This window comes from Eublepharis macularius, chromosome 2 (genome assembly GCF_028583425.1).
Source record: "Eublepharis macularius isolate TG4126 chromosome 2, MPM_Emac_v1.0, whole genome shotgun sequence".
NCBI classification, from domain to species: domain Eukaryota; kingdom Metazoa; phylum Chordata; class Lepidosauria; order Squamata; family Eublepharidae; genus Eublepharis; species Eublepharis macularius.
In genome coordinates, this window is record NC_072791.1 from 132,924,320 (window position 1) to 132,949,317 (window position 24,998).

The 24,998-nt window shown below is 48.6% G+C and overlaps 1 protein-coding gene across 1 annotated transcript in view; it reads right to left on the reverse strand.

Annotated features, from left to right (window-relative positions):
- The window catches only part of TSPAN32 (tetraspanin 32), a 63,096-nt gene that overhangs the window by 11,248 nt on the left and 26,850 nt on the right, over positions 1-24,998 (reverse strand). Inside the window, exon 5 of the mRNA XM_054972604.1 lies at positions 226-327. Within this exon, the coding sequence (XP_054828579.1) occupies positions 226-327 (102 nt within the window). The remainder of the gene's footprint in view (positions 1-225; positions 328-24,998) is intronic.

The following is a 24,998-nucleotide window of genomic DNA, read 5'->3' on the forward strand; positions in this document are numbered from 1 at the left end:
TAAGGAACAAAAAGGCACAATCTAGTCAAAGTTAAAATATATTTTCATTGGGACAGGAATCAATGGGCCTTCAACGTGCTTAAATCTGGATGGATCAAGCTCAAAATGTTTATTTGTAGATATCAGGAATGTGAAAGGAATCCTACTGAAGAAAAATGTCTCAGATTCTAAATTATAGAAACAATTTTCTTTGGAATTGCTCATGCCAGCATACAAGCTGATTACCGTTTTGTGGATGGTCAGTAGCTCCTGCCTCCCATTACTAGAAGAATTGCTTCTCACGGCTTCATAAACAAAGTCATACACATCCATCATGGCATCTTCAGCCTACAAAGAGGACACACCATTAAGAAGATTTCACAAGTGCTAGCCATTTTTTCATATCACAAGCAATCACAGTGAATATGCCATGATATTACAAGAGTGCCAAAAAGTGCTAATAGAGTACTGGATACAGATTTTAATTTATCAAGAACTGTATTTTTAGCCCTTATGGCTGCAAATATGTGTATGGGACAATGCTATCTGAAATTAAAAGCTGAAATTAAAAGCAAGAGAGATGGCAGAATGATGTCATCAGAGGTTGGAGATGTAATTTCACAGCTCTTTGTCACTTCCTATGACCAACAAACAAGAATAAATTGTGTAAAATCAGAGAAGTCGTGCAAATGGCCCAATCAGCATTAAAATATACATGTAGTAAAATCCTGTGTTTCTTGGTGCAGAATTTGGATTGCCTGGGCACAGAACTGTAATTGAATTAGTGCCGAGTATACACATCCTTGCTCATAATAACCCTGTTGAGAATAAATCAAGATAGCAACTAATGAAGTCACACAGCTACAAATAAACTCCCCAAGGCCTTTGACACCAACAAGACACACAATTCTTCCTTTGGCACCTTCTACAGCAACAAAAGTAATCATACAGCGAATATGTGCCATCTTCAAGGCCAGTGTTTATCTGTTCTCATCCTCTTTCATATGTTAACCCAACTATGGCCCCATTGTAAACCTGTCTATATGCTGATGGAGGGGGCATTCTCTGACCATTTCTTGAAAGGAGGTGTTAGATATCTCTTCTCTTACAACCAAAGGTACCCTATTTCTGACAGGATATGCATAACTTATTGCCTAGAGTTCTGAAGTCAAGTCTGTGTTATCTCATATGCTTGTTGCTGCTCCAGGGGCCCTGGTGCCTATTATCTTATCAATTGACACTTTACCAGGCATTTAACAGAGCAATTACATTCTTCAAGTTAGTTTCGGTTTCCCAGCCAAGTCAAACGGTAAGGCAAAAAGGCTTAAACTAAAGTGGACTTATATTGGCTACAGAAACAGGAATAAGACTTATATTCACTAATATAAATTTCTAAACACACTCTGAACTTTGGATAAATCTATTTAACTCTATGGTGTTCTGTACATTTCCACAGGTAGGCCACAGAGGCCTATGCTTTTATATTAAAATGTAGTAGAAGCTGTATGTCCCACAAATTTAACTCTGCTGATGAAATAGTGTTTGCCCATTCCCCCCCCCACACATTTTGAAGGCGAGTGCAATGACACAATAAACAGGAGTTTGTGGCAAAAGCACTCTTGTTTCCCCCACACACTTTACATTTACCACACATGAAATCAGACCCTTTAAGACTGCAGTTCTGTATATGTTTACAGATAGGGTTGCCAGGCTCCCTCAACCTCCCGGCAGGAGATAGGGGCCTGGCACTTACCTTGGGGGAGAGGGGGTGTGCATGCCCCCACAAGCACAATGACGTCACTTCAGGAGTGATGTCATTGTGCGGCCCCTGGGAGCGCTCCTGTGCTCCGCAGTGCCTCAAAACGGACCTGATCCATGGCAAAACGGGCCCATTTTCAGGCGCTGTGGAGCGCCGGAGTGCTCCTGCGCTCTGAAGCACCCGAAAACAGGTACGTTCTGCCATGGATCAGGCCTGTTTTGAGGTGCTGTGGAGCACAGGAGCACTCCTGCGCTCCGCAGTGCCCCAAAACGAGCCTGTTTTGCTGTGGCTTGGGCCTGTTTTGAGGTGCTGCAGAGCGCAGGAGCGCTCCTGCGCTCCACAGCGGCCCCAATCTGGGCCAAAATGGGCCCGATCCCGGTGGCTGCTGCGAACAGGAGCACGCAGCACCACGGGGGAGCACACAGGGAAGTTGTGCGCCCCCCTGCTGGTTAGGTAAGTGGGGGTGGGGAGCGGGGGATCCCCGCCCCACCAGGGGTCTGGCATCCCTATTTACAGAGGAATAAACTCCATGCATACAATGGTATTCTAAGTAAACATGCACAAGGTTGCACTGTGAGTTCTCAGATATTTTCTTCCTGGAAACATTAAAAGAATCTGTTACCCATGTATAACTTGAAGGAATAAGTATTTGTTCTTCCAATCCACAGCTGCAGACTTCAGCTCTAAGGGCCTTCTTTTCACATGCCCTCCCTTCTATCAGTCTCTCCACATTACAAAGTACCTAGAGATGCTCAAGTGAACCTCATTTCACGTGTCCCCCTTCCAACTTCCCATGCACTCCCTGGCACAGTCACACTTCAATTTGCTCCCAGTGAGTACATTCACCTGTTCTATATCAGTTCCTCCTCAACTGCTAAAAGTATTCCAGTTTCCCCCACCTCTCACATCTATTCATTGAAATGCATATCTTGACAGTTTCTCATACCTTAAAGAAATGCAAACGGACAAGTCAAAAGAGCCTGGCAGTGAAAACAGAATGAAAACAGAGGTGGATTCATGGTTGTTGTGGGTTTTCCGGGCTGTATTGCCGTGGTCTTTTATTTTTATTTATTTTTATTTATGTCATTTATAGTCCGCCTTCCTCACGGAGACTCAAGGCGGATTACACAGTGTGAGATTAGTACAGCAAGTATCAAGAACAATTTTATAAACAATGCCACAGGGTAAATAAACACCTGTGGCATTGTTTACAAAGTTTACAAAGACATAACATTAGCAAGAATCAAATATAGAGTTGAAGAAATGCTGAAACAGAACATAAACAATTCTAGGGCTGACATAGGAGCACATGTTTAAAGCAACAGATAGTACGTAAGGCAACATAGTGGTGAAATCTATGGGTGAAATCCCTCCCTGGGTGGGGGATTGGCAGCTCTAATAGGGAGGGAGGCGGTCCCATAGGTTTGCCGGGCCAAGGCTGTGAAGAGCTTTTTATGTGATAACCAGCATCTTGAACTGAGCATGGTAACTGATAGGTAGCCAATGGAGTGACTGCAGAATGGGCGTGATGTTCAACAGTCTGGCCGCACTGTTTTGCACTTGAAGATACAATCACAAAAAAAGGAGCTCCCATGAAAGCAGCATGCATATAAATTGAGGATTACACATAAAGTCCTGCACTTGAGCATTCCCAGGTAATTTGTGTGTTTGTCTTTGATTGTTCTACCTGACCTCTGGCCAGTACTGCTGCCCAAGAAACCAGCTCTCTTTCTGGAGGAGAATATGTAGGAAACAGAAGCGAGATTACTTTGATTTGATCCTATTCATTTTTATCAAGATTGATTTTCATGTTTCAGATCTTAAGGTTCTGAATGAGTCAACACAGAATAATAAAAAAGGGGAGCTGGGAAGCCATTGTATTGCCAGAGGACCTTTAGTTTTAGTACTGTAGTGCTAATGGTACATAATGGTAATGGTAGAATCAATCAGAATGTTCTCAGTGTGCGCATTTCTGCGTGGGTGAACAATGCACAACTGCATTCCAAGCAACTGATATCTTGCTCCTTCTTGGGACATACCTATAATCTTCCTAGGGTGGCATTGATGGTTACAGGAGATATAATCAGAAACACAGCAGGTGCTGTTAGAAAAACAGGGAAATTGGCCATGTGCTTATAAAAGGTCAGATGGTGAATGAGGCAAAAATAAAAAAACAGACATAATAAAAATGCTGTCTCTGGTAACAATTACAGTATATGTTCTAAGTGCCAGCAAAATATTAATGTTATTTATATGGAGGGGCAGATGGCTATGCTCATTTTAAATCACAACTCATAGTATCTTGAGGCCTGTTGTTGGAAGTTGGCCTGAGGTGGTTTCTTTGGCTCAACTGCCTCGATCATGTTGGGCATGTTCAGCTTCATAATATCCATTGTTTCTACTGCCAATACTACAAATCTTAGATCAGCACCTTTGACACCTGTGGTGTGCTGTTTATCCTGAAAAGCCAAAGGGATTTCAATCCTTCATCAGGAAAGACCTTGCTCTATTTTTCCAATCTTCCTGTTAAACTCTGTGCATGTCCCTCTCTCCTGAATAGTCACTGGTGACTAGGGTTGCCAGGCTCCCTCGATCTCCCAGCGGGAGATTGGACCTGGCTCTTACCTGAGGGAGGGGGTGTGCGCGCGTTCTGTGACGTCAACACAGCCCGTTTTGGCGTGGATCAGTCCCGTTTTATGCCCCTGTGGAGCGCGTGAGAGTTCCTGCGCTCTGCAGGGGCCCACAACGGGCCCAATCCGTGCCAAAACGGGCCCGATCCGTGCCAAACTGGGTGCGGATCGGGCCCGTTTTGGTGTGGATCAGACCTGTTGTGGGCCCCTGTGGAGCGTGGGAGCTTTCCTGCACTCCGCAGGGGCCCACAACAGGCCCAATCCGCGCCAAAACGGGCCCAATCCGTGCCAAAACGGGCCTGATCTGTGCCAAACTGGGTGTGAATCGGTCCCATTTTGACGCAGATTGGGTCCGTTGTGGGCCCCTGTGGAGCGCAGGAAAGCTCCCACGCTCCACAGGCGCCCCAATCCAGGCCTGATCCTGGCAGCTGCTGTGCGCGGGGGCGCGCAGCCCCGCAGGGGCGCGCGCCTGGAAGGCGTCCCCCCCCCCCCCCGCTGGCCAGGTAGGTACCGTGACTCTGTTAAGGTTTTCAAGGCAAGAAGCAAACAGAGGCGGTTTGCCATTGCCTGCCTCTGTGCAGGAATGCTGGACTTCCTTGGTGGTCCCCCATCCAAGTACTAACCAAGACCAACCTGCTTAGTTTTTGAGATATGACAAGATTAGGCTAGCCTGGGCCACCCAAGTCAGGACAGCAGGAAATTTAGTCTGGATCAAACTCCTTGACCTCAAACCCTCCAATGTTTTTCTCAGATATTTTCTAAACACTTAGGACACAATGCAGTTTGAATCATCCATAATTAGTTTCATACTAGAACTAGTGCCCCAGGATAGGAATGTGTACTTCCATTTATGAGCATGAGATGCACATTCCCATCCAGTCCATTCTGTCGGCTCCATGTCGTTTCACAAAGTGGATGAAATATATACACAGAGATACATCTGAATCTGGCTTGGAGGTAAATAATGTCACCTGGTAAATTACATTCTATTAAGCCTCTATTAAAGGGACGAGGCATTTTTCTGCAGGCCAAATGGTGACCTTAATGGCCATGGTGGCTCATGTGATGGTTTACAGGATGACTATTTATTGGTGCTGAATGTGGAGGATGCTGGGCCCTTACTGAAGGATGGGTATGGATGTTATTATCTGTATGCACAATAGTAACGGCTGCTCAGCTGCTGTGTACCTGCACAATCCTGTGACAGAAGCCCCAGTGTCTACATTGCTGGCTTCTGCCATCTTTTTGGATCTCCCTATTTGGAAGCTGGCAGACCTCTGGGGAACTACAGCATGAGTCATGACTGGATGTTCCTCTTTAAGAGTTATATTTTTATTCACATTAACAGACTGAGCGGTTTAACTTTCTTTGTTTTTAAATAAAAGCCTTGATGTACTTTTATATTCTATTTAAAGGTAAAGGTAGTCCCCTGTGCAAGCACCGAGTCATTACTGACCCATGGGAGGACGTCACATCACGACATTTTCTTGGCAGACTTTTTACGGGGTGGTTTGCCATTGCCTTCCCCACTCATCTACACTTCACTCCCAGGAAACTGGGTATTCATTTTACCGACCTTGGAAGGATGGAAGGCTGAGTCAACCTTGAGCCAGCTACCTGAACCCAGCTTCCACCAGGATCGAACTCCGGTCGTGAGCAGAGCTTGGGCTGCAGTACTGCAGCTTACCACTCTGCACCACGGTATTCTATTTAGATGCAGTCAATTTAGATGCAGTCACCCTTATCATTCTCTTTGACAGTGAAATGAGGTATCTGTCTAACTGTCTATCTATCTAAAAGTACTTTTCAGATCCCAAAGGAAAGGCTGTAAAAACCAACAAGGAGCTCAGTCAGCAGTAGGTTGAGAAGGATATCTATCGGCTTCCTTCTCTCGAATAACATTCAAAAGCATTAAACATTCTTAAAGGACGCCTCCCTTGTAATGCAACTGTAAAGAGTGGCACTGGCAAGAAAATTTCCACTGCTGTTTGTGACAGGATGGATTAGATAGCATAATAAATAAAATGCTAAAAGTATTTGCAAGATATAAATAATGTAGGTAATTAATGGGAAAGGAGGTAAAAAAATTCTCATGAACTTAATTCTTTCCCCCCATTAACAATGAACATTTGACATGGCCTTATACTGTCAGTCTATTGGGCTCTCAATGATTTTTCCAACAGCTGCTCTCCAGAGTCTCGCATAGAGCTCTTTTCATATCACCACCAGATCATTTTAACTGGCGATGCCAGGAGTTAAACTTTGCACCTTCTGAAAGCAAACAGGCGTGGTCTATCCATTAGGTTGCCCTTGGCAGCTGCACGCTGTCACACCCCACCGGTTGCTTACCTATGGCACCAAGGCCTGTCCTGGGAGGCCCCCAGCCACCAGGGACCCTGCTCCTTCTTCCCTCCATCAGAGCTACAGGGCAGGCCCAAGCCCTCTTCCCGCCTTCCCTTCCATTTGTAGAGGGAGAAGGAAGGCGTGGGCAGCAGCTTATGGTATGGGGGAGAAGAAGGCAGGTGTCTTCCCATTTCTCCATGGCCCAGTGGAAGGCAAGGAAGAGGGGGGGGGGTGTGCCACCAGGCCTATTCCTGGTTGGAAAATTCTTGGAGATTTGGGGGTGGAGCCTGGGAAGGTCAGAGTTAGGAGAGGGAGCTCAGCAGTTCACCCTCCAAAAGCTGCCATTTTCTCCAGAGGAACTGATCTCTGTAGTCTGGAGAGTCACTTGTAAATCTGAGCCCCACCTGGAGGTTGGCAACCTTGCTAGACAACTAGGGGATGAGGGGGGTGGACAGTGACTTCTCACTGCAGTGAGGTGGGTGTTGCCACACCCTCCCTTGCCTGGCTACTGTCCACTGAGGAATGGCAGCTTATTACCATGGTGGGGTGGGTAGGAGGGTGGGAGCTGCTACATGCCACCCCACTCAGCCACTGAGGGATGAGGAGGGAACCACAAATGCTTGGGCTACCCCTGTGTGCAAAGTGGATGCTCTCTCACTGAGCCCCAGCCAAACACTGAGCAGGGTAGCAAAGGTGTTAAGAGTAGACTGAAGTGTGTGAAGCACTGAAAGGAGCCCTTGAAGAAAAACCCTGAAGAAGAATTCTTAAAGAAGTTGCCTGTCCCAACATGGGATGGCTGCCACCCTAGAAAGAGCAAACCTGAAAAATTGTTTGTAGAAGATACTGGGATGAGGAGGCAGCAAACTCAAGGTGCCTGTCTTTCTGCTAGTTGTGCCTCTCCTCCATTTAAGACCATTTTCTTCCCCCCCCCCCACTTATCTCTTTTAATTTCTATTCTGCTTTTCATCTGAATTTTCCTGGATCTAAATAGTAAAAATCAGCTAATGTATTCAACTGACTATATGCATTATTTACAATTCCATTCTGGCTTTTTCATTTTAAAGTGCTAAGTGTTTCCTGTAACAAATTAACTATGCAGCAGATATCATCTTGCTTGACAGTATAGCAGATGTAACAGTTGAAATTTCAAGTCTGGAAAGGTAGTAGAAAAGTGGTCAGAAAATTTGATGATACAGATAACTTAATATTATATTATAAAATATTTTTCTTACCTGATATGCTTTAACAATAAAGTTTTGACTAAATACCAGCGCTTCTCCTGGTGATGTGCTGACATTACTTCCATGTGTAGAGGAAATGATTTCAGTGTGTCGGGACACTCCTGATGTCCCCCCATTTCCCTACCACCACCACACACACACCCCGCACCAGCCCTCTGAACAGCAGTGAAAAGTGTTCACTTGCAGTGCCCCCAACAAGGAAAACGGTAAACATGGTGATTGCTAAGCTGATTGCCACTTTGGGGTCAGGAAAGAATTTTCCTCCCGGTTAGATTGGCCAGGGATCCTGGAGACTTTTTTGTGAGTAGATGACCCTTGGGATCCCTTCCATGTTTCTATGTTTATGCTATCCGCTACTGGAAGGAAAGAGTCTCTGCAGAATCCCCCATCACAACCCCTGGAAGTTTTCTGCCATGCTCAAAGGGTCTCTCCCTGCAAGGCCCATGGTTTGGGAACCAGTTAGTAGACATGATACTGATAAATGTTCAGGAGGGAATTATTATAAAGGGATTAGAACTGTAATATAACGTAACAGCTCAGGAGGACATTGTTATAAGGAACCGATTGTAGACTATTGCATTGTGTTGCCCTACTTTGTGTTATCTTCTACCTTTGTAATTCACTTTCTACATTATGGTATGCCATACTTTAGATAGGTTTGTGTTTGCATTGCTTTCCAATTCTGTAAACTGGGTCCTGCTTCATTGTTTCTTGTATGTTTTTTGCTGTCTTGATTGAATGATTGTTCTGTATTTTGAGTCTCAGTGAGAAAGGTGGGCTATAAACAAAGTAAACAAATAAGAAATAAATCTAATTGTCAATAAATAAATGTACAGAGTTATGCAAGGTGAGCCCACTGACCTTTGCTGGTCTTTATCGGTGTAATGGCATTATTGAATGTGGTTGATTTCAGGTGTAATTTTGTTGACTATATGGGGTTTTTCATAATCTATTAAGTTAGAGTGCTTTCTGATAACAAATTCCCCTGTGGCAAAACTGTGCTTGTGTAGGCCAAAACAGTCATCATTAGATGATCAAGCAACAGTTCATAAATACTTCTCTGTACTAGCATCTGTCAGTGAGAGATGAATGCCAGATAATCTATTTGTCTGGGTGTTTTGTTTTTAAATCAGCCAGCTATGAGCTATGGATGAGTACTTGAAGTGAACTGAACACAACAGATCTTAGAGTAATATCCTAATACAGCATTTCAAAGTAATTTGAGGCCATCAAAAGATACATCAGTAAGGCAATCTAGTGAAAATCTCAATGTATTAACAAGGGTATTAATGTAAAAGCAACTATAAGGAGGTAGGTGGTAGATTTTGCTTTTGCAGTTTGAAAGGCATTAGGCTCTCATTGTTAACAATTCCTCATATGTGGAATTGTTTGCAATTCCTCATATGTGGACACTTCATTTACGTTATTACTCTACTTCCAATGTGGAAGTACATACAACCCCATTTTATATATTTTTCACAAAAATGAGATTGGGCAGTGAATACTTCTTTCTGTAGTAGTAAACCGGTAGTAAAATGATAACTATGTTTGTGGCAATATTTCAACTTTTCCTTAAAACAGTGCTTTTCATTTCCTGGGAAAATATGACCAACTTGATCTTGCTTAGGAGAAAATATGTTAGTATTTACTAATATAACTGATCAATGCAAAACAATTTTCATTTGTAACTGCAGCTCACAGTTGTTTTGGTAACAAAGGGTAACAAAGGTAATCCTTTGCTGGTTTCCGTGTTTACACCATTTCCTCTTTTAAGTAGTGACTGAACACTATTTGAGGAACTGGCTTTGCCAAAAGTAGTCAGTTTAGGGATCTGGGTTGTAAAGATAGTACTTTAATCTGGAGATTTATGTCCTCGCCTATGGGGAAATGGCCTGATTATTTACAGCTATGCATATTCCTCTCAAGAGAGTTCTGGGTTATGATGAAGTTGTGTTGACAGACTGGGTTAAAGTTGTGATACTGGAGTAGAAGTGAGAAACTGACACATGGGAACACAAAGGGCATGAAATGGTGCTTCCTCAGTTCCTTTTCCTTCTCTTCCTGTAGAATGTGTAATAGCTCCTGGTTGGATCAGCTATACTTTCTCATTAGTCAAATGTGTCATCTCAATCTTCAGTCCCAAAAGCTACAGTTTATCAAGCTCCTATCAATAAATCTAATTACCAGTCTTCAAGTCTTGGTTTTTGTCAGTAAGAAGGGAAACAAGTGAGATATGGGGGTGGGGGGGAACCCTTGCCACTTCTGATTGCATCCAATGCCTAGTGTGATGCAAAGGAATAATCATGCTTCTCACCTTAGTTTCCTGGAATTTGGGGAAAGGACAAGGTCTTTCCTTCATTTTCCCCCAGGCTTTGTAGTTAGTAACTCCATAGCAGTGAGATTTGCACTGCTTCTGAGTCTCTCTTATTCTGGTATGAAATGAAAGGCTGATCTTTTCCTTCCCCAAGTCCTCTGTACTTGCAAGAGGATTCAGGAGGGCAAAGCCATAAGCAACTACAAGTAATGGTTATCTACCAATATTTTGGCACATGCACAGTTTTGAAAAAAACCAATACAAATCTGTTCAGCAGTACTTTGAGTTATTCAGTGGTGAACAGACCTGCTGATTGGCTCATGTCTGGTTGCCATTTGAACAAGTTAAGTTGGACTGTTAACCACATTCAACATGAAATTTGCAGCATTCCTAATTTCCCCTCCTCTTTTGAGCAAGAGGGATCTTGTGTGGGGTGCTCATAGAGTCTCTCTTATTCTGGTATGAAATGAAAGGCTGATCTTTTCCTTCCCCAAGTCCTCTGTACTTGCAAGAGGATTCAGGAGGGCAAAGCCATAAGCAACTACAAGTAATGGTTATCTACCAATATTTTGGCACATGCACAGTTTTGAAAAAAACCAATACAAATCTGTTCAGCAGTACTTTGAGTTATTCAGTGGTGAACAGACCTGCTGATTGGCTCATGTCTGGTTGCCATTTGAACAAGTTAAGTTGGACTGTTAACCACATTCAACATGAAATTTGCAGCATTCCTAATTTCCCCTCCTCTTTTGAGCAAGAGGGATCTTGTGTGGGGTGCTCATAGAAGACTCTGGCATCTGTGACACTTTTATGTCCAAATCCTACTATATAAAAGGCAAGCCGTGTTTCTGATGACTCTCTTCTTATCCCAGTGCATGCGCAGAATGCTGGGATAAGAAGCGAGTGGGGCAAAACCATTTGCCTCCTCACTGTGGGGTTGTGGGAAGACCCAGTGCTGTGGCGCTGGGCCTTCCTGCTGCCTTGGGGCTTCTCAGCTGGGCAAGGAGAAGGTGGGCTAATGCCACTTTCTGCCTGCCCACCTGATCTGTGGGTAATGGGGGGCTGGCAGAGCCTGCCTGCCTGCTACTCAGCTGGGCAGGGAGTGCTCGCTGAGGTGGACAAGGGGGGTAGTGGAGCCCACCTCAGCTGGGCAGAGAGAAGGTGGGCAAAGCGCCACCTTCCCTCTGCCCAGCTGATCCATGGGCAGGGTCCTCCTGCTAGAGCCCATTGTATTAAGACAAAATGGGCTCTGGAGCTAGTCTAGTCATATGAAAGTGACTGGGGTGGGTGCAGAATTTGAATGGGAGATGTGCATTCAGTTGTACATTAAAATGCACATTCCACAAGAAGCTCCTTGCAGAAAAGGCAAGATACAAATAATGATAAACAACACAGAAAAAGCTGTCTTGCCCTAGTAAAAGAGAAAGTTTTGATTGGCTGCCTGAAAGGATGAGATAAGCACCAGTGGATTTACTTCCACAGTGTTCCAACAGTAAATGCTGTTGGTACAAACAGCAACAGGTGAACCTCTTGAAACAGAATGCAAAGCAAGGAAGACCTCCCTCAGAATGGTAGGCAGGCAGCAAGCAGTCCCAAAGGACCAGCTATCTGACACGCTGCACATTTTTTGTGAAATAAAAACAGAGGCACACTTCCCCTTTTAAAAAATGTATGAGTTACTTGCTCTCAGGAGAGCACCCCTCCTCCGAAGTGCTTCTGCAGGAATCACTGATCTGGGTGTGCCACCAGACTGAGAAAAGGCCTGTCCAAAGCAGAGACTAATGCAAAGATGCTCTAAAGGCAGGTGATTCTCTTTCTGAAAACTATGCAAAAAAATTAGGAAGGCTTTCTACCCAGATGAGAGGATTATGTTGTAAGAAGTGTCCGGGGTCTGGGTCCCAGCCCCCAGACTTGGTAGGAGGGAACAGCAGGTCAGCCGGGCTGATGGGCAAACAGAGGGGGCAGCCAGCAGACAGCAGGTCCACTGGTCAGCCAGCTGACAGCAGGTCAACTGGTCAGCCAGCTGACAGCAGGTCAACCGGTCTGACTGGCAGGCAGAGGGGGCAGCTGGGGGACAGCAGGTCAACCCCTCCCACAGGCAAATGGAGCCAGAACCTGCCGGTGCCAGGGGCAAGGGGCAAAAGCCCAGGGCCTCAGGAGGCAGGGGGAGACAGAGAGAGGCCAGCGAGTCCCACTCCCCTAGGGAGGGAAAGGGGGCTAGGCAAGGCGGAAGGGGGCAAGGGCAGAGGGATTGGAAGCCCAGCAGTCACCCACCCAAAGACCTTACCTGAGGAGGAGAAGCAGCAGCAGCCCCAACAACCCAAAGCCACGCCCCAGCTAGAAAATAGTAGCCTGGCCCAGGAGTTGCCAAAAGCCAAGCCACTCCAGGTGGGGCTATTGGAGGCACTCTGCAGGAAGCCCTGGGCAACCAGCCAAGGAGCCGCAGCTGGACCCACCTTCAGCCATCAGCTCAGCCAGGGAGGCCGGGCTGCTAGCCAGGGGACTGCAGCTGGACATGCCTTCAGCAATCAGCCAAGGCAGGGAGGCTGGGCAGCCAGAGAACAAGGCACAGCTGGTGCTGGTCAGTGGGGCCAGATCAGCTACCCCAGCTGCAACTGCTTGGTGCAGCCAAAGGCCAGGCTGGAAGAGGGGTGGGGCAGTAGAAGGAAGCCCTATAAAAGCTGGCTGGGAAGAGCCCTGTGGTGGTGGGTGTGAGTGAGGAGTGATGTTGTGGAGTGAGAGCAGTAAGATGCAAGGGTGGAGGCTTGGAGGAGAGTCCTGGAAGGAGGAGATGAAGGACGCCGCAGAGGGTAAGCAGGCCAGGTTGAGCAGGCCAGCGAGTGGACTGAGAGGGAGTCTGGGTGAGGTATACCGCCCCTCCTTCCACAGAGCAGGGTCCTGCATATTCCCTGGCCCCCCTGTGACGTCAGGAGCAGACCGCCCAGTGCCACGCCCAGCGGCAGCGGCGGCAAGCCCTGACAAGTTGGTGGCCCGTATGGGGAGAGACGTTCCGACGCAGGTGCCAGTCAAGGGGCAGCCTCCCAAGGCCGCCGCCCCAGCGGAGCTCGGACTGTGGCTGGAGGAATGCCAGGATAGGATGTGGGGAAAGCTGCATAGTCCCCTCATTAGACCTTTTTGTCTAATGAGGTCTAATGAGGGGACTATGCACGCGTTAAAGAACAGGCAGCAGCCAGACTCCAGGTTGACTAATTAGCAATCTTTATTGTGAATAAGAATAATGGATGGGATATAAATCACGCTCCTGATGAAGTGGGCACGAAATCTGTGATTTGCAGCCGGCCCCAGATTGAGCGTGGAGGAAAAAGGTCTTAGCTTCTTATATATCCCTGTTGGAAGAATATGGAATAAAGGACAGCAAGAATATCGTCATTAGGAGGGGTTTACCTCTGTAGTCTGTGCATACTTCTGGACACTTTCTGTCTATGCTGCTATTACTACTACTGTAGAGTTTATCTGAATGTTTATAACTACTACTGTAGAGTTTATCTGAATGTTTATGTTTCTGTATATGAATGTAATTTGAATGAATTTGATACTTTTCATGTTAAAAGTTTGCACTGTATATTGCACTGGCACTTTAAGAACTTTCAAAGTTTATATACTGATTGGTGTTTTGTTTGGTTTCTGTGGGGGTTTCCCCTCTGTGTTGCTCAGCTTTCATTACGGAAACGGCCATTCTCTTTAACTGCTCCAGTGAAACTAGCACAGACAGCGGAGCTGCAGATGCAAGCCGGCGCGCTCACTGAGGCCTTGCCAAGGGTTTGCGCCCTCGTTTGGGAAAATAACCCACCGCCTGGCAAGCAGGTGCAGAGTCTATGCGCCACCGTGAAGATAGGCCGGCTGATCCTACAAGCCCTGTTGGACTCTGGGAGTGCAGTCTCAGCAATTCGGCCCCAGCTCCTCCCAGCTGCCACCCCAGTGTACCGCTGGATCCCAGTGACGGATGTGATGGGCCGCACCCAGCTGTACCCTACGGCCCTAATCACAATAGAGTACCTAGGGGTCCGCCACCAAATGGAAGTTGCCCAGTTATTTCACCTACCCGTACCAATACTGCTGGGAAGAGATGCCCCGGGGTTCTTCAGGCTCCTCCAGCAGGCAGCGAAGAAATTGGGAAGAGACACCCCAGGGATCGCCGGGTCTCGGCTGAAGGCGGCAGGAGAATTGACAGACCCACAAGTTGCCACCGCTCTGCAAGTGGAGGAAGCCAACGACCCAGGAGAGGGTCCCTCCACCAGACCAGGGGCAGAACCATGGACTGGAGGCCCAGCTGGAACCCTGGCAGACCGCCCATTCCGTGATGCCCAAGGGGCAGATGAGTCCTTGCAGCGCTTGCGAGAGACAGCCGCTCGTGAGGAGGAGCAAGTGCGGGATGAACGGAGGTCCCAACGACTCCCTCGCATCGAGAAGCAAGGAGGGGTTTGGGTTCGCATAGCTCGTGCCCCAAATGGCCAGGGGGAGGTCCGCCAACTACTTGTGCCAGCAGCCTATCGGGCAGAAGTCCTCCGCACGGCCCATGAGCACGCTTGGGCCGGGCACCTGGGGCACCACAAGACCCTGAGGAAGGTTCTTGAGCAATTCTTCTGGCCCTCCGTGAATGCAGACGTGAAGGCCCACTGCCGCTCATGTCCCACCTGCCAGCGGGTGGCAGCCCGCTGCCTGCCGAAGGCCCCCCTCTCCCCGCTGCCCGTCATGGAGATGCCCTTCCAACGCATCGCAATGGACTTCATCGGACCGCTGCCACGCACACCCCGGGGCCATCGCTTTGCCCTGGTGATTGTGGACTATGCCACGCGGTTCCCCGAGGTCATCCCGCTGAAGACCATGCAGACCCCGGGGATGGTACGGGCCCTGTCCAAGTTTTTCACGATGGTGGGGCTGCCAGACGAAATTTTGACGGATCGGGGGGGCCCGTTACGTGCCACAGCCATGCGCCAGCTCTGCCGGAATTTGGGGATCCGGCAGGTGTTCACCTCGGCTTACCACCCTCAAACAGACGGGTTGGCAGAGCGGCTGAACCAGACCGTCAAGGAGGCCCTGAAGAAGATGACGCGGGACAAGCCTCACCAGTGGGACTTGTACATCGACCCGCTCATGTTCGCCCTCCGGGAGACCACGCAGGCCTCCACCGGCTTCAGCCCATTCGAGCTGCTATATGGGCGCAAGCCAAGGGGGATGCTCTCCCGGCTGACGGAACGCTGGGGGCCCCGGGCCAGCAGCCCCGCGCCCCCCATACAGGAGTACGTGAGCCGGCTCCGTGACCGGGTGCAACAGTCCCAAGCGGAGGCAAATCGCAGACTGACTCGCACCCAGTCAAAGCAAAAGGCCGCCTATGACCGGGGTGCGCGGATGAGGACTTTCCAGGCCGGAGAGAAGGTCCTCGTGCACCACTCGGTGTTCCCAAGAGAGGAAGGGGACCCATGGAGGGGTCCCTACCAGATTCGAAGGGTGCTGGGCCCCACCACCTACGAAGTCCAGTGTGGGGTCGGCCGGCGTCGGCGGAAGACCCTGCATGTGAACCTCCTAAAGCAGTGGCACGAGCGCCCAAAAGAGGAGTGCGGCGTGGCTGAGGACCCGCTAGAGCTCCCTGACAGTGTGCTGCCTTGGACCACTGATGCCCCGGAGTTCGAGGAGCCCAAGGTGGACCCTCAGCTCGACCCAGCTCAGAGGGCTCAGCTACAAGACCTCTGGGCTCGGATTCCCGGGGTCTTCTCCCGCAGGCTGGGCAGCACGAGCCTGATCCAACATGCCATTCCAACGGACCCGGGGCAGACAGCCCGGGCTACCTGGCGCCCCATCCCCAGGAAGCGGTGGGAGGCAGTGGAGAAGGAGACCGACGAGATGCTCAGGCTTGGGGTAATCGAGCCCTCGCGAAGCGCTTGGAGGAGCCCGATAGTCTTGGTGCCCAAGCCGGATGGGACCATCCGATTCTGCATTGACTATCGCGAACTGAATAAGGTGGCCCAGTTCGATGCATACCCCATGCCCCGAGCAGATGTGTTGGTAGACCACCTAGGGTCCGCCCGCTATCTGTCGGCCCTAGACTTGACGAAGGGCTACTGGCAAGTGCCCGTGCGGCCAGCAGACCGGGAGAAGACGGCCTTTGCCACCCCACGAGGCCTCTTCCAGTTCAAGAAGATGCCGTTTGGTCTACACGGGGCAGCTGCCACGTTTCAGCGGCTGGTGGACCAAGTGCTGGGAGAGTGCCGGGCGTATGCAATGGCGTACATAGACGACATCATCATCTTCACCCCGGACTGGCCCACCCACCTCCAACACTTGGAAGCTGTCATGAGGGCCCTCCAGCGAGCCGGACTACGGGCTAACCCAAAGAAGAGCCACCTGGGGTTCCAGGAACTCCAGTACCTGGGCTTTGTGGTCGGGGGAGGCTGAGTTCGCCCACCACCAGACAAGGTGGCCTTGATAGCTGATGCCCCCCAGCCCCGGACCAAGAAGCAGGTCCGACGTTTCCTGGGACTACTGGGGTATTACGGGCGGTTCATCCCCCACTTTGCCTCCCGAGCCGCCCCCCTGACAGACTGCTTAAAGAAGGGGCTGCCCCACCAAGTCCGGTGGACCCCAGCACTAGAAGCAGTTTTCAAGGACCTGTGGTCAGCCCTCTCTAATACCACAGCCCTGTGGAACCCGGACTTTGACCGACCCTTTACGCTGGCCACAGACGCTTCTGACACCGGCCTTGGGGCAGTCCTGACTCAGGAACGTGACGGAACCGACGTCCCCATCCTCTTCCTGAGTCGGAAGCTGCAGCCCGCAGAGAGGCGCTATGCAACAGTGGAGCGGGAGGCCCTAGCGGTCAAGTGGGCAGTGGGGGCCCTGCAATACTACCTGGCCAATAATCCCTTTGTCCTACTAACGGACCATGCGCCCCTGCAGTGGCTCCACTGCATGAAGGCGCACAACCCCCGTGTGCTGCGGTGGTACCTCTCCCTCCTCCCCTTCCGGTTGACCATCAAGTACCGCAAGGGGGCACAGCATGTGGATGCGGACTTCATGTCCCGCATGTTTGAGTCTGACCCTGACCCCCACAACTCAAAGCTAAGTGGGGGTGTGTGTCCGGGGTCTGGGTCCCAGCCCCCAGACTTGGTAGGAGTGACGTCAGGAGCAGACCGCCCAGTGCCACGCCCAGCGGCAGCGGCGGCAAGCCCTGACAAGAAGTAGCTCAGAGAGATGCCTCGTTAGGGACAGGGACTATTTGATACTAAGCTGGGTATTATCTGCTGATGTAGACATGCACCTACTAGGGAGTTTCCAAGTTGCTAAACATGCTATGTAAATTAATTATGTGTTGTTTCATCTCTATGTTGTCTGATTTATGTTTGTTTCAAATTTCTGCAAACAGTGCTCTATTTATTTGTTCACTGAATGTTCTAGCTGCTGATTATATTGACTTGGTATAATCAGCCTTGAGTATCAGTGAGAAAAGTGAAATAATAATAATGATGATGTTGAAGTTGGACAGGTCCCCAAGACACCACTGGATACCTGCTCCTTCTGGCAACAGAGCCCACCCCATCCCTCCCACCCCTAAGGTAGGAATCATTCACAGGGATGTGTGAAAAGGCAACCCTATGGGGAGTTGGGGGGTGGGGCTACTGTCATCTACCAGCAAGCAAACAGACAGGCAGTCTGTTGTTTTTCAACACATTTTTTTTATTAAACTGGAAAAGGTGAAGAGATTGTCTGGACATGTGTCTTGCCAATGTCCCTCAGCTGGAAAGGGAATGGCACTCAAGGAGGTTCACCAGGGGCTGGAACAGCTATGCTCCTTGGTCTCCCTGATGAGTTGCAACCTGCCTGCAAGGAAAACAGAAACATGTGTGGTAAGAGACTGAGCCTTGTCCGAGCCTGAGCCCAGTCTGCCACATTCTGGGAGGGTGTCCATGGTTGGGAGTGGCAGTGGCAGCTCCAGTGTTACACGTGCAGCCTGCAATCAGGTGGTACATCATCCTCTGGCAAGAAAGTACTTTGCATCGGGATGGTCTGATCCTGTGAAGTTACAAACTGAGAGTTATGAACACCCAGTCACCCTGTCCTGTGGCTGCACTTCCTCCTCTTCCCGGGGGTGGGGGGACGCCTGGCTGAGGGGGTCTGAATAGAGTCCCCAAATGGGAATCTGGAACTCCCCCCCCCCCAGTGGCTGTGTCGAGGGTGGTTCCCTGAACAACTGCTTCCATGCCACCCCCCGCCCCACCAGCGAGCCTCACCTGAAGATGCTGGTGTTTGAGAGGGTGTGGGTGACGGTAGGGGAGCAGCTGGTGCAAATGAGCAAGTTGTGGCACTATCGCCCCAGCTCCTTCTTACCTGTCAGTGCTCCTTCGCCCCATCATGAGCTGGGACTCAGGTGTCAGATGACCTGCAAAGAAACTTGGGTGATAGTTGTTACCCAGACATTCTGGACTTAGCTCTTCTTCCCTTGAGTGAGTGCCAAGTACTCCCTGATTTCCTCAAAGTCCCCCCCAATGCACTCGTCTCCTGCTTCCCTGAGCACCCTCTCTCATCTTGTGCTCTAAGTCCCCGTGGCAGGGGGCAGCCAGGCAGAGCCTCCAGCAGCCTCCCTACTTACCTGGGTTCATGGGTGTCCCGGCTGGAAGTTATGTAGGGTATCTGGGAGCTGATTGGGCACCTGGAGGGGGGAGGGGTCGGCTGCTATGGGGGTGGATGCTGATTGGTCCCTGCAGTAGTTGCCATCCTATGTTCTGCTGGGCCTTGTGGGTAGGGTTGGGCTCCAGGGGGGAACTGAGTTTCCCCATTCAATGGGCATCTATGGGCTATGCCACCTTTTTTCCTGAAGTAACTTTCAGCCTGGAACAGCTTTGGAAGCTGACTAACTCGCGGCCTGCCCCCACCGGCAAAGGGTGTGTGTGTTATGCCCATGTTAAGTGTGAGTTATGACAGTGTGACCCTTAGTCCTCTCCCTGAGCACTTTCCACAACCACCCAATTTAGGACTGGGCTGTTAGAGAATTAAGGCTGAAAAGATAATTTACCAGCTACTTGAAACGTGATTGCAAGCCAAATGGTAAGCAAAGCAATTGAGCGACAACTTACTGTTATGTATTCCCTGTGACCTGCCTCCATCTACAGTTGTGCAGCTCCATTTTGGACCAGCCATAGCAGCTCCCCATAGACCGTAATATAGCAGTCAGTCAGAAAGACTGGACTGCAGTGTCAAGGCCCTTGTCTTCCAGGAAAAGGCTCCGTTAGCAAATCATATTTAATAAGATGTGTCTCATACCAGAGTTGGGTGCAGAAATACAACCAATATACCAATAAACCTGACAAAGGAAGACTGACTCTTGAAAGCTTATACCCTGGAAAATCTCTTTAAGGCACTATTGCACTCAAATCTTGCTTGTTTACTACAGATCAACGTGGTTATCTACCAGACACACCCAAACTATGAATCTGAATTCAAGAAGACACAAGCAAACCCATCTCCTTATGGGGGCACAGGCCATCAATGGTTATCATTTCGGCCTTGATTTATCTCCTGATTTGTTAGCTCTTCTCCAAGCATCATTCCAGAACTAGAACAGCAGGACTTGGGGTTGAAGGTGAAATTGAAGTGGTGCTGATTGTCATGGATAGCACCACATTGAAGCTCTGAATGGCTTTTCCCAGAGGCTTGATATAAATATTAACCAACAAACATGGTTACATTACAGGATACTAAGATCTTCTGATAAGTGTAGATTGTGTTTTCTAGAAGCAGATTTATAATGCTTGGCCAATTCTTATACATTTGTAAGTGGGTGTATAAGGACAGCTTCTAAACAGAACTTGGGGGAAGATCTCATACTGTGCTACGAAAACGTATACACATTCTCATTGTACCCTGTATGTATCTAGATAATTTTTTTGCCAAACAGTTAAACACTGATTCAAGCCAGTTCGCTCCTTAATAACTCATAAATGCATTGTGTACTAATACTGGATTTGTCATTTTTAATGCTGCATTGTTGCTAAGAAAACCTGAGCTAATGATAAAGAGGTATAGGGAGGTTCTCTGTCCCATTTCAGTACTGAACTACAAGGCTGAGTGTGAATTCTATTGATTCCTTGGCACTTTGAACCATTTAACAACATCACACATTTGAAAGGTATTTGGAACCTTTTTAACAACATGCATCTTCGAATGACCATCTGAGACTATTGCAGTTCTTGAGGATTAATTTTTAAACGTGTGAAATAAGAATACTGTATTCACTTCTCAAAGAAAGCATGCAAGTAGCAGATATTTTATTAGCAGCAGAGAAAACCACAAACCAAAAGGGGTGGGCATAGGTATAGGAGCACCTTGATCTTACGTACTTTCTTGGAAGCTGTTGATTTCAGTGGGATTTACTTCTAAAGCATAGTTATTTAGTCTTCTGTCTACACAAAAATAAAGAACTTGCCATTGGATATTTGCATGGCTGAAGTAGGCAAATTGAAGCCTTTTGAAATTCAGCACTCTACAGTGTCTACAGGAGCTATTTTTATATCAATAAAAAACCTGTGGCTCTGATTAGAGATAATTGCAAAATTTGATTAGGTTGGGTTCCACAATCAAAACAAGCTTCCCACTTCCTCAGATTGCTTATCAGTTCAAATCCCGTTTCAAAGTTCTGCTCATGAGCAATTCAATGACAAATTGGAAGATGGACCTAAGAGATTGTTCTGCAAGTATTTGGTTTGCTTCTCCAGTCCAAGTGGGCAATTCTGAATCCTGAGATAAACTTACAAAACGATCTCCCTGTGCCTGGATCAGAATCCCCCGCCTGCAATATCTGTAATCTTTACAGTCACTGAAGAAAAACATTAGTAAAATGGGGCAAGGGGAAGCAGGGGGGCCATCCCCCCTCTTCAAAGGAAGATATTCAAACTGGATCCCCAGGAGTGGAGCAGGATTGAATCCTAAACGGGATGCAACTGCAGGAATCCATGCATTTATGGAACAAAACCTACTAGACAGCTGGAAGGCAGCATGGTGGGATCAGCAGCATGGCAGCCTTGTATCCTATGGCTACAGCACACAATGAGGGTGGCAGTCTGGCTGGACACCCAGCCAACACAGTATGTGGTGCTGGAGGTGGAGCCTCCGAGGATGCTGCAGCAGACAAGAACCCCGAGCAGGGAGTGGGGAGAACTAGCAGTCACAGCCCTCCCTCCTTCCCCTTCTCACTTCCTGCAGCTAGGAAGGGGCACAAACATGGTCCGCCACATCAAAAACAGCATGTAAATACAGTAAGAGCAAGGAGGCCCAGCCCTTGTTGTAGTTGGAGCTGGAGCTAATCAGGTTCCCTGGGAAAGGTACCTGAATGATATGTATCTACAAATGTGAATGTGTTGCATTCATATAAAAATGGGTAAAGTTGTATGCTTGTATAAAGTTGTTTGCAGCCTGGCCTGCAGTAGAAACCATTGTTTCGGGGGGGGGGGGCGGGGGGGGAAAGCTTCTGTTTTCCGCATAACTATATGAGTTGCCTGCACAATCTCTAATTACATTTGCCTAGCTAACCACCACTATTGGCTGTCATTTAGTTATTCCTTTTTCAGCTGCACTGCTCTTTGGAAAGATAAAAAATATTCTATACAATTGCAGATTGTAAATAGATCTAAAGGATTCAAGTCCAGTGGCACCTTAGAGACCAAGATTTTTCTGCTCATGCTGTATTTAATAAAAAATCTTTACTGTTTGTTTTGATGCTTTTAGAGATGTTCCTCCAACTCCGTTTTTGCATGCTTAATTGTCTGCTTGCATGTGCTTTGTGCAAGTCTGTGCTCCTTTTTGTTTGTCTTGTTTGGGCTAGCCTTCCACTTTCTGAAGGAAGTCTTTTTCTGTCTAACAGCTTCCTTCACCCTGCTTCTTAGCCATGCAGCTGACCTCTTGGCTTTGTATTGTCTTACTTTCTGAGTGGACCTCTAGTATTGAGGTTTTGAATAACCCCCAAACCTTGTCAAGAGATCTTATCCTCTTAACTGTTCTTTTCAACTTCCTTTTTACCAGATTCCTAATTTTAGAGAAGTTTTCTCTTTTTAAAGTCAAATATTACCTCCTGGCATGTCCCCACATACATATAAATTTCTATGTTTTGTGTAGTGGGTAAGAGAGGCAGGACTTTAATATGGGGTTTGATTCCCCACTCCTCCACTTGAAGCCAGCTGGGTGACCTTGGGCGAGTCATAGCTCTGTGGAGCTTTCTCAACCGTACCCATCTCACAGGGTAATTGTCGTGAGGATAACAACACCACACAACGCCCACTCTGAGAGGGTGTTAAGTTGTTCTGAAGGGCAGTATAGAAATTGAATGTTGTTGTTGTTGTTATTATATAGAGGATGGCACAGAGTTGGTTTCTGTTGCCCGAGAAGGTTGGACCAGAACCAACGGGTTGAAATTAAATCAAAAGAGTTTTCGGCTAAAAATTAGGAAGAACTTCCTGACAGAGTGGTCCCTAAGTGGAACAGGCTTCCTTGGGAGGTGGTGGGCTCTCCTTCTTTGGAGGTTTTTAAGCAGAGGCTAGATGGCCATCTGACAGCAATGCTGATTCTGTGAACCTGGGCAAATCATGAGCGTGAGGGCATGAATGGTTACATCAGAGCTTAGTTCTCGTGGCCCATTCTTACATGCCTAGGGTATTGCCAATTGCCACTTTGGGATCAGGAAGCAATTTTCCCCAGGCCAGTTTGACTAGGGATCCTGATGGTGTTTTGCCATCTTCTGAGCATGGAGCAGGGGTCACTTGAGGTGTGTGTGGGGGGAGGTAGTTGTGAATTTCATGCATTGTGCAGGAGTTTGGACAAGGACCCTGGAGGTCCCTTCCAACCCTATGATTCTATATTATTGTTGTTGTTGTTGATTGTTGTTATTTGATGCCATTGTGGTCCCTGTTACCAATCAGTTCAACCAAATCCATGACACTAGGTCCTGGGCTAGGATTGCTGGTCATTGGTGGGAGAGGGGATCCCTTGCTCCAGTCTCCACACACACACACACCCCGCCACCACTCACCTAGCCAGCGGGGGAAAAGGTGGGGAAACAGGCCTCCTGGGTGTGCTCCTGGTGCGGTGTGATGACATCATTAGCCAGGAGTAATGTCATTGCACAGACACTGGGAGTGCTCCCATGCTTTGCACTGGGCTGATTTGGGCCCCAAGCGGTGTGAAGCCCAGGAGCACTTCTGGGGCCTGCACGATGGTATCACTTGTAGAAGTGATGTCATTGCTGTGTGCCAGGAGCGTGCGTGCACTTAGCACACACATGAGAATACCCATGTAATGGGTTCACCCCTCCCACCAGGAGGGTATGGGGACTTGACAATCCTATCCTGGGCAGCACCACTAAGAATTAAGTCCAGGATGGCCTCCCCTCCAGTCTTTTCTGTGACCAGCTGTTCTAGAGCTTAATGATTTAGGGCAGGGGTCCTCAATCTTTTTAAGCTTGTGGGCACTTTTGGATTCTGACACAGGTGGTGGGATGAACCACAAATTGCTTCACGGGAGGCAGAGCCAGCCGCAAAATGGATGCTGCAAGAGGTAGAACCACACACATGCAAGTGCATGTACACACACATACACATGCAGAGGACATCCAAGCCCAGGGGAGAAGAGAGGTAATTAAAAAAAAAAGCACTAGCAAAGAGAATTGAGAGAAAAAATAAAACTAACACTGTGGTGGCATCTGCCACTGAAAGATTTTTAGAAATCTGTGCAGCCAATGTGATCGCTAATTGTCAATAAGATGCCCTGCTGGGCAAAAGCCCCACCTGACCCCACCTACATTCTAAATCAATGGCGGGCACCATTGTCAGTGGGCGCCATGATGCCTATGGATGCCACGCTGGGGACCCCTGATTTACTGTGCAACCCCAAGGCCCCATCTGGGCCTGCGGCCGCGTGTCAATGTGAATACATCACCACTCGTCTGCTTCCTAAAGACTTTCGCGGAAGAGCTGGGCCAGCCAGCCAAGCCCAGCAAGGCACAGCTAGGAGTGAATGCACCATTGTTGCCCAGGCAATGCTGCCAGGATCGACCAATTGCAGGGTGGCAGCAGTTGAAAGTGCCGAGAGTGGCAGGCCCGGGCTGCATTTCCTGTCACCAGCTGCCATGCCCCCACCTCACAGGGAGAGACCCCCATGATCGGGCTTGCTGCACACTAACAGCAGCACCTGCCCTAAGAGGAGCCCTGCCCCAGGGGGTGGCACACTAATGGTGCAGACAGGGTGCTCGCCCATCTGCTTGTCCAACCCCATTCCCAACAACGGGCAGGCTGGAAGCAAAAAAACTGCCTGCTTGCAAACTCTACCACCACCACCGCTGCTGCCCCCAGGAACATGCACCTGCTGAAAAGTCAGCCCAGAAAGGTGGCAGGACACAGTGAGGGCCTCACTCACAGCCTGCAGTACTCAGGATGAGCCCCCAGGTCCCGGACAGGCAGGTGGGGGGCGTGTTCTTTAATGAATGACAGGAATGCTCACTGGAAACCACACGACAGGCCAGAAGGCCCATTGGAGGCAATGGGAGCAACAAACACCCATGGACTTGCAGCGGAGCCATTTGAACACATCACTGCATCACAAAGATGCAAGGAGAACATGGATTGGACCTTGAATGCCATGCCCCAGTCCTGGGGTGACGCCTCCCAGAGTGGGCAGTCAGCCTGCGGGACCAGAGAAACTGCTCCGGTGGGGTGTGTGTGTGTTCAATCCCC